This window comes from Galeopterus variegatus, unplaced genomic scaffold (genome assembly GCF_000696425.1).
Source record: "Galeopterus variegatus unplaced genomic scaffold, G_variegatus-3.0.2 Scaffold732, whole genome shotgun sequence".
Classification (NCBI taxonomy): Eukaryota; Metazoa; Chordata; class Mammalia; order Dermoptera; family Cynocephalidae; genus Galeopterus; species Galeopterus variegatus.
The window spans coordinates 6178-16140 of record NW_007726843.1 but is presented as its reverse complement, the minus strand read 5'-3'; the positions used below and the strand labels follow the sequence as shown (position 1 = coordinate 16140).

The following is a 9963-nucleotide window of genomic DNA, read 5'->3' as shown; positions in this document are numbered from 1 at the left end:
TTTTTTGTCTTTTGTCTTTTTCCGTGTCCGGCAACGGATCGCAACCCTCAGTGTTGCTCCCGCGCCTCGCTCAGCCAGTGAGTGGGAACCGGTCTGCATGTGGGATCCGAACCCTTGGGCGGGAGCGCCGCCGCGCTTCCCAATAAGTGCGCCACCGGGCCGGCCCCTAACTTCATCTTTTAAGTATCAATCAGAAGGTACATTTAAAATGAAAATTTAAAAAGTCAAATTGTGTGACTTTTTTATTTTATCATAAACTGTATGGCAAACTCAAACCAGTCCACTCACTGTCTATTTAAGCCAGAGACTGAAAGCTATTTCTCCTGGAAAAAAGTTTTGTTTGGCCTGCATAGAATCTGACAAAAAAAATTAGTAGAGCTTCCTACTTACACCCAACTCACTTTACTTGTGTATGTTGCCTTTCTAGCCCTGTGAGCATTTGAGTTTGCAATCCTTCATTTAAGCCACAACTGAATTAATGCAGTGGGTGAGAATTCTAGGTTAACCACAATGAACCAACGTAGCTCTAAAAGTCAGAATTCAGACCTCCCTAAGGGGTGTGGAGGTCTTCTGGGTTGCTTGAGGCAGTCTATATTGGCCTAGCCACATTAAATTCTATATGCTAATTCCATATACAACTCCAACATTACATGGAAGGGGGACATACCAAGTTCCAAGTTCTTGGGTGTCTACATGATGGCCCCCAACACACAGCCTGGGGTGTATCTGTGTGTGCTCAACCACTGAATGCTGACTTCCAAAGCAATACCTGAAAGAGGTATGTCTACCAGAGGGCTGCAGGAGACAGGATGAGGGTGTTGATGGTTTCAAGACTCAGATATCAATAAAGCATCATTATATGTTTGGTTAGTACCAAGTGACTAATGTATATTTATTGTCCAAATTTGACCGTGTTTCCCACACTTACTACACCTAAGGTAAAATCAAAACATAATATCGTATTAATTAGAATCAAATTTATAAAAGTTAAGTGGCTTGATAAGTATTAGGCCATTAAAATCTTAGTCAAAAAACTTGCATATGTTTAGACTCAGGTAGGTTTAGTGATGTTGCTTCAATTTTCTTAACATCCTACATTCAGGTAAATGGGGGAAAACACTAAAAATGCTTCAGACTCAGGAAACTAAAGGTTTTAAACAAAAACAAATGCAATATTGCTTTAATAAAAAGTTGTAACCACATCTCTCATCATTTCAATAAACTCTATTTAACTAATACAAAAATGATGTATATGGCTTCTTCCTAATACTGAAAAACTTCCAACTCTTCAAGCTACCAAGCACCAATTCCAGTGCTATCCTCAAATTCTAATACATCTCAGTTAACACTTAAAAATAATAGGCAGAATCATTAATGCGAACAGAACAGCCTGAATTACATGCATATTTATAAGGTCATCCCTTCTTGATTTATTGCACTTCCATGTAGCATTACTATTTGAAATCTTACTATTTCTTTTCATAGCTGAACATGCTTAATCTGAAAACCTGTCTCCTGGATATGGGCACTCTCAGGAGAAACACATTCTATTTTACTGGGTACAACATGGTTTATATGTAATACTTCAGAACAAGATTCCCTGTCATCGTGGTCCCTCAATGTTACCGTCTCACCTCTCTGGGTGCAGGAGCCTGAAAACCACTGTCTATAGCAGCAGGTTACAATGGAGCCCATGGGCGTATGGGTTTTCCAACAGAACAGAATGTGCAATACTGGGTAATAAAGTATCCCATGGGCTCTATAAACACAAGGTCAGAATGTAAAAAGCAACAAGATTACTTTTATATATGCAAAACTCTTAAATAAAACAAAAAGTAAACCCAATCGTACCAGTTATTGGTGGGAATTTTTGTAGTCACAATACTCAACTCCTACTCATTTTAAATTGTTTTGCACGTTACTGACTCAGAATTAGGAAAAAATCAGAAGAATTTCTTTTCAGAAAATTGCTTTCTGAAAAAGCCATCTATTTTTCAATGACATAAATATAAAAAGTGTTTCATTGTACAGCATTATTAGCAACACACTATTCAAACTTAAAATGAGAATATTCACATTTATATAGCAAATTTTATCATCTGCAAATATGTTTTTAGGTATGTTTTAACTATCAAGATTATCTTTAAGTAAGAGACTTCCAAAATTATAGAAACAGTTTGAAGATCCTTGTGTATTAAGCAAAGCATGAACTTAATAAATATACTTTTTGTAAAATATAAATTTTCCTAAATTATGTGCTAAGAAACAAATATTTTGGGATGAATACTAGGTATGATTCTGCAATATTGGCTTCCCCAGTCTTTTAAAACTTGGCCAATACTGGAAAATCAGAAAACCAAATAAAGCAGAGTGGTGCAAAGTCAAATTAAATTTGTAAAACAAACAGCATAAATTCTGAAAAATGTAAGTTACATTCTAGTTATACCCATAATTTTAATAACCAAGCATAAGAGTAACAAAACACGGGATTTATTAGCAAATGAGGACAGACAGAGTGCTTGAATTCATTAAATAATAATGATTTTCATTTTCTAGCCCCAGGTTGGGAATTATACCCACACAATGAAGAGTCATGAGAGCAGAATTTTCTTCTGCCCACCAGTTCAGAGCTCCTAGAAGATGTGTGGGAAAGGGCAAGCAAGGGAAGTTGCAGTCTCCATCCCGCTTGGCCCCATAGCTTTCCCAGCAAAGTTAGCTTACAGCTGTAATAGAATTTGCTGTTACCTGGTATGAATTCAAAAGGGAAAATAATACTTTTTCAAAATGTGACATACCTCATATGATTAATAAGAAATTACCCCCATGACCTGCAAAAAAGCTACAACAAAACATGAATAATGTGACTCTTCATAGTAGGAATACAAATTTATTTGGATTTTAGCAATCGTAAAAGCTGAGTTTGGTGACCAAATAGACCTTTGAGAGGAAAGGGACAAAATCTGAAAGAGCATCAGTAAAATATAAGGTGTGACACACCAGCTCTAAATTGTATGGCTTGATGGTGGAGTGCTTCTTACTTTGTCCGTAAAATACATTTTTTTCTTTTTCCTAATGCATTTTAAAGGGCAGCAAAATAGGATACTATTTGAAATTACATTTCTTTACCCTACACTAAATCTTGGTCAGAAGCAACTAAAAGGGATAAAAACACAAGGAGGATACCAGAGCTCAAGCAGCAACTTAAGACATAGGGAAACTTCTTTAGTCTCTTGTAACTCTGCATAATTATTAGATGAAATTCAAATCAGCAATATAATGTTTCTCAGCATTATATAAGGTCATAAAGTCAACTAGATTGTAAAAATTCATGACTGCAGATTAGTTTATTAGCTGAAGTTAGGAAACAGTAAGGTTCATTAAAAGATAGGCTCAGGAGGCTAATTTATACTTCTTTTAATCTATTAGTTACAATCTTTCTTTAATTGGTGATGAGTTGAATGAAGAATAAGTACATTTTTAATGCGTTCTACAACTCTACTAAAGCATAAGCATTTACTCCATTAAAAAAAATAATAGAAAATGTGCATACACTTAGATAAAAATTATCTGAAAGTATTTAAGCATTAATCAAGTAGAAATAATCAGTAAGAATGGCAACAAAAGATTTTAGTCAAATGTGTTTAAAAAAATACTCACTGATTCTTCGTCTTGAATCATCTGTACTAAGTTGTCCAGTACAGGTGTCAGATTTCTAAAGAGATTTTAAAGATGCGGACAGTGGAATCAAATCAAGAGCTTTCAGGAGGCTGGTTATTTTCATCATTGTCATATAAAAAAATTCAAAACTCTTACTTGGATTTCATATTATTAAAATTTTTGCCTAACGCCAGGTGTTGTATTGATCTGTTTTTACTGAGCCACACTATTAAGGTAGATAGGTCAGATTCTAAACCTGGAAAGAATCAGAATAAGTAGAGAATCAAAACACATGTGTATAAATGAATTCTCAGCTAGAACAGAATTAAGCAAAGGTGACAGGCAGTTGGCTGACTTCCTGTACCACTCTGAGGGCCCCGGGATTCTAATGTTTTATTTTCAAAGGAACTCTTTGCTCTCTTTTCATGCCCTATTATTTCACAGGGATAAACTCATTCTCTACAAAGACTTATCTAAATCTCCTATACAATCAGCTGCTAAACAAAGTCAGCAGAAATTGGGAATAGATGGCAGAAAGTTTCATCTCTCCTATCATTTTGGGAAAGATTCCCACATACTACTCACTGGTAGGTAACTGGAGTTAAATTTGTCTATGTAAATTTAACAGGTTCATACTAACATGCTACTACAGTCACCAGAAATGTAGCTAATAAAATAAGCTTCTATTTTATTATCACCAAGAATGCAAAAGGCTGGGCTCAGGCCTTTATCAATGCATGGATTTTTTTTTTAACTGTAATGTTTTACTGCATAGACATTGTATATTTGACCAAGGAATCAACTTAGTAAGACTTTGGCATAGATTATTCCAGAATTAACTTTATTGTTAAATTAAAAAGCCTTATCAGTCAAGAAATGAAATATTTTTGTTAAGGTATTGTCTAGATTAGCTGGAAGATTATTTCCTATTTACTAACTTGCTTCAAATAATATTTCAGTTTCCTTTCTGATTTCTGACTTACCATTGTCAGAGATGTCTAAACTGGTGATGTTGTGGATTTCAGCAATGCAGCCTTCTAATACTTGAGCACCTCCTGATCTCAGCTAGAGAAACACAAACCAAACACAAGGTAAAGTCTTCGCCTTACTAGTGGTATAACCAAGATATAGTCCTAAAATAAACTTAGTACCAAAGGAAAAGTGAAAGCCTATCAACAAGAAAGCGATTATCAATGTTAAAGAGCAGTCACTAGTCATTGTTGCTATTTCCTATACCATGTGACCCAACATTAAATCCTAAAATCATTAGAAAAAGAAACAGAGAAAGAAGATGGAGACCACCCAGGTCTGCCACTAGCAAGACAGTGGATGTCAAGCCACAAGAACTTTCTTCTAACAAATCCCTTTTACACATAAGAAAGTTACGTTTCATTTGACTTGATTATTGATTTCAAGATATAAACTCTACCCAAGTAACAGCAAAACCACCAAAGACAACAGTGACTTACTTTGAATGTCAACCACTTCAGAAAGGATCCATCCCTAACTGTTGTATAGAAATGGAAGTGAAGTCTCATGACTATAAAGTAGATACTTGATAATTAAAAATGATTACAAAATAATTTGTACAAACTCTTTGAGCCATAGAATAAAAACATGTCGGGTTAATCAAAAATATTATTATAATGGTTGGCTTAAGGCAAAACTATGAGGAAATCATTCTCATCTCATTTCCTAATTTATTTCAAAGGGAAAGACAACCTGAAAAACCCAACACTCTTCACATTTTCCTATGAAACCAAAGCATATTTTACAGGTCACAATGTCTTTTCGTTTTCCATTTGGCAAATATTTGTTGAGGTCCTGCTCTGTGTAAAGATGCAACGGTGCATAAGCTATGGCCCTTTTGTAAGTAAATAAACTTTTGTAAGTAAGTAAACTTACTGTCTAATGAAGGAAAAGAAACTATTATTTATTGGGAACCTACTGTGTACCAAGCAACATGGCAGGTCCTTTATTCATGTAGGAAAATTAAAATTTATATCAATTTTTATACCGAATTTATAATACAAAGTGCTATTTTCTACTTGTTCAAGTTTTCATGTAGGAATTTAAAAAATTCCCATTTCACTATTGCTGATTCAATATTTTTACAGTGCCTTGGACCAAAATCTGCCAAATTCTCTGGCCTCTTTGCAAAGATTTTTGGGATTGCTCTTTCTTCAGGAGTATTTCAGTTGGTGTGTTTAAATTTGGCTGTTCCTACTTTCTAAGGTGACAGCAGATTGCTCCGAGTGAGGTAACTAGGGTGAGCTTGGAAGGGGAGTGTCAGACAGAGGCAGATGTCTCAAAGAGACTGGTCTGCATAGCTCAGGGAAACCAAGACCAATTTCCACAGCTGAAGAGCTTCTAACCCAAATACGCGAGCTGCTGTCAGGAGGGAGTTGTTGGCTCAGGAGCTCTCCAGCCTACCCAAGTACCCTCCCCAGCCCTTCCTCAGCACCGTGCTACTCAAAGTGTGGTCCACAGACAGGCCCATCTGCAAACAGTTTGTTACTGGTCTGAGAAGAATCAGCACAGAAATTTAGTATAAATATTTCAGAAATCTTAGTAGTAACAATTATAGGCTTATTGCATGTATTAATAAAAATTGGATTACATATTTTAATGTCTTTCTAAATCTTTCTAGTAATTTATTCTTATATTCTATAAGGGTGTTGGTTTTAATAGATTGGAAATTACAAAGAAACCAAAAAAAAAAGGGTTTTCATCAAATATAGTTTTGAGAAGCACACTGTTTCAGCTCACAATTTATTAGTACTTGAAGAAGTAAATGTATATGTAGACTACATCAAGGTAAAGCAAAAACTCATTTGAGCAAACACTTCAAAGAAACATAATTTGATTTTCAGAGCATGAAAAAAGATAAACATAAGTGCATAAGTCTTTACAATGTCATATTTGCTAATAGTGATTTCTCTGTTGAGAAATAAAATTTCTGCAAGAAAATCTCTATGTCCTATTACTGTACAGTAAAAATAGTCCATTTATAGAAGTAAAAAATACAAGTAACATTTAAGTTCAACATTTAAGTGTTCAATTTGGCTTATATTATGAACTCTTTACTGATAATATTTGTAATATATAAACATAAATCATTTTTCAATGCTTAAAAAAAATTAAATATATCCTAATTTATTGATTCATAAAGTACTTACACAATGGCCAAGCTAAGGAAAGCCCAAGGAGAAAAAAGCAAAAGTTGTCGTCAGCCGTAAGTAGAACAAGAATAAAGAAGCTGAAATCTATCAGCACATAATGTAGAAAAGCAAAGTCAAAAAAAATACTTCTAACCAAAATTTTGTCCCAAAACAAAAATAAAAAGTTTAAATAAGAAAATAACTGATCTTCAGTTACCAAGAACATTCAATTGAATTCACAGGTTATTAGATGCCTAAAATTCCCAAAAAGATAAAGCTTTCCCAAAACAGTAAAAGCTTTTCCATTACTATAAATGAAAATCCTTTTAAATGAATTTACATAATTAGAGGCTATGTCTGCATGTGTGCGTGTAAAACTGGTTTTTAAATTACACTCATTTGGATCCCACACACTAGCATTATTTAAAAGGAAGCAAGATCAAAGAGAAGTGAATGTGACTGAACCACTGAACACTTTTTGAAATGTTAAAAATAAAATCACATTTCTTTCAAGGGAGTTGTTTTCTCTCACTCAAGGAAGGTGGAACGTTTCAGATGTTACTCATAGTTCTAAGTGAAAAGTTATAGCTAATCCTCAAGTATCTATAATGGGGACAAGGGAAGCAAAGAAAACTAAAATCCAGAGAGAACTTTTAATAATTTATTTTCCTTCCTCAAGATCATTTAAATGCCATTTAAAAGGATGAGGCAAAAAGAATGAAATCAAGGCTGGCCATTAACTCAGTTAGCACAAGGTGTTCTAACACCAAGATGAAGGGTTCAGATCCCCATAACGGCCAGCTGCCTATCCCCCCCAAAAAATATTAAAAAGAAAAATGAAATTAAAAATAAAATAACACCCAAATTATCTACTTTTCTTCTAAAAGGAGTTCCAATTTTAATCTTTAAAAATTAATTTTTATCCTGGAAAATTTTCACACATAAAACTGAATAGTGTAGGTTTCTCCAAGGACAGAACAATTAGATGACATCCAGTTCAAAATGTCCAACTGTAGGGTTTGATGCCAAATGGTAATCTAGCACCTAAAAAAGACATAGGTAAATACAGCCATTTTCATAGGGCAAATAGTTGCTTCACATGTAAATCCTGACATAAACCATGCGCAGTTGTGCATTCCGTACCTGGCCTGATAGGAAAGTAACAGGTGAGAGGTACAACAACAATCCTCACCTCAAGGCTGGTTGAATGACCATCAAATTGAATGGAATTGCCTTCATAGCTTCTATTCACTTGCTGCAATGTCCTGCTCATTTCAAGTTTTAATATTTGGTGTTCTTTTTTCTACTCATCATCAAAAGTAATGAATCATGGAATAATCTACAGAAATGTTTCCCCTTAAAGGAACTAACTCCCATAGCCACACCTGCAACTAATCCTCAGCTGTAGTTAGCCTTTGCATCTTCTCTGAAGTATCAGAGATTTTTCTCTCTCATTTGGAAGGAGACTAAGCTTGAAGAATTAAGTTCCAGCATTTATCAATTCTTCTCTCGAGGTATGACTATGAAGTAATAAGATTTTCTAAAACAGACCAGAATGCATAGATCCATTGCTTCTTTCCAGGTAGATGAGCACATGGGAGAATACATGTGACTGCCAACCAACATCACTATGAGCATGTAAAACAGTTTTGAAACTCCTTTTTTGGAACTAACCTTGAGGACAATGGAACACACATTCCTTTGAACACCTGTAATGATGCTTAATCCTTACCCTTCGAGAGGGAATTAGGATCTGACACAGGCCATGCAGAGGCAAATTTGGCCATGGAGGGTAATATTGTTTTGTCAAAAATCAGGTGTGACTATAAGTTGATGAGACTAATTCTTCTTGAGAGATATCAAATAGCATTGAAGGCAATTCCAAAACAAGTTTTGGTCAAGATAGAATATTTACAAAGCTTCTAAATAAAAATTTGTAGAAAGGCAATACAGACCTATGCTGCAAATGCTGACACTGAAAATAAAGCTGCTCCACAGTAGCCCCCTTTTTCCCCAGATAATGGCTCACACATGCTGGGCCTGGCCTTGTGGCACTGTGCCAAATGCTATTCCCCAAAACTGTTATCATACCCATGGCCAGGTGAGAAACAGGCTGCAAGAAGGTAAGTCACTTGAAAAGCCATGTAATTGAGCCAGGTTTCAAAGGGGCCTTTTTGATTCAAAAGTGCCCACCCTTTGCTGTGATACTCTTTTGCCTCCCATAAATACTTTGAGTCATTTTCTTATACGAAGTAGATTCAGAACTGAAAGACCAAGGGAAAGAAAATGAAGTGATAACATAATCAATGTGAAACACCTTAAGGGACAGAGATGTTTTCTGTGTAAGTATAGAAGTTATATTTACATTCTATAAATGCAACATAAATTTCAGTATTTACCACCTTGTCCTTCACAGATCCAAAAGAATACAGACCAAATTTTGGAATTTAATTCCCTAAATAACAACAACAACAATGTTTGTATTGTAGGAAAGCAACTCCATAATTTATAAATAACTGCATGGTCCTTTTTTTTTTTTTTTTTAAACAGCATAAAGTGTAAATCTCCTCTCTCATTCAAATTAATGAGTGTGAAATGCCTCTTTCAGAGGAATACAGAAATACTCCGAGAACTACCAGCCAGCTCACCAGGAAAGGTGAGAACAAACAGTAATGGAACCAGCATATGGTAAAAACAAAAATAATTTGCTCAGCTAAATTTATTCCACACTCCCCTATCTAGGCCCTTCAATCTCTCCTTTCAAGGTTACTTTCCTCTCTCCTCCCCATAAACTCAACTACCATCTTAGATGGTGGTCTTTGTGCCTTCTATGACACCCCTACAAACCTGATTTTTTTCCTTACTGAGAAATGAAGTAAATCTGGATCCAAAATTCTATATAGAGGCTTTATATTAAAGTTAATTATTTCTTTATAAATATAAAAAGACTTCAAGGTATTTCACAATCGTTCTTTTTCATGGGTTGGGTAGACTGTGTTATTAGGGGCACCTGTAAGAGGCACCAAACTCTGAAGGTGCCCACATCAAAAACTGCAGGACAACAGCTTTCCAACACTGTTCAGCACTGTGCTGCTGACATCTGACTCATCCCAGGTCTGTCAGCCCTCATCGTGAGTCAGTCATC

General features: G+C 35.2%; 1 protein-coding gene across 1 annotated transcript in view; it reads right to left on the bottom strand.

Moving 5' to 3' along the window:
* LRRC16A (leucine rich repeat containing 16A) overlaps nucleotides 1-9963 on the bottom strand; it is a 115764-nt gene that overhangs the window by 102784 nt on the left and 3017 nt on the right. Inside the window, exons 2-6 of the mRNA XM_008571870.1 lie at nucleotides 6837-6848; nucleotides 4641-4722; nucleotides 3814-3913; nucleotides 3658-3712; nucleotides 770-795 (exon numbers count right to left, since the gene is read on the bottom strand). Coding sequence (XP_008570092.1) covers nucleotides 770-795; nucleotides 3658-3712; nucleotides 3814-3913; nucleotides 4641-4722; nucleotides 6837-6848 — 275 coding nt within the window. The remainder of the gene's footprint in view (nucleotides 1-769; nucleotides 796-3657; nucleotides 3713-3813; nucleotides 3914-4640; nucleotides 4723-6836; nucleotides 6849-9963) is intronic.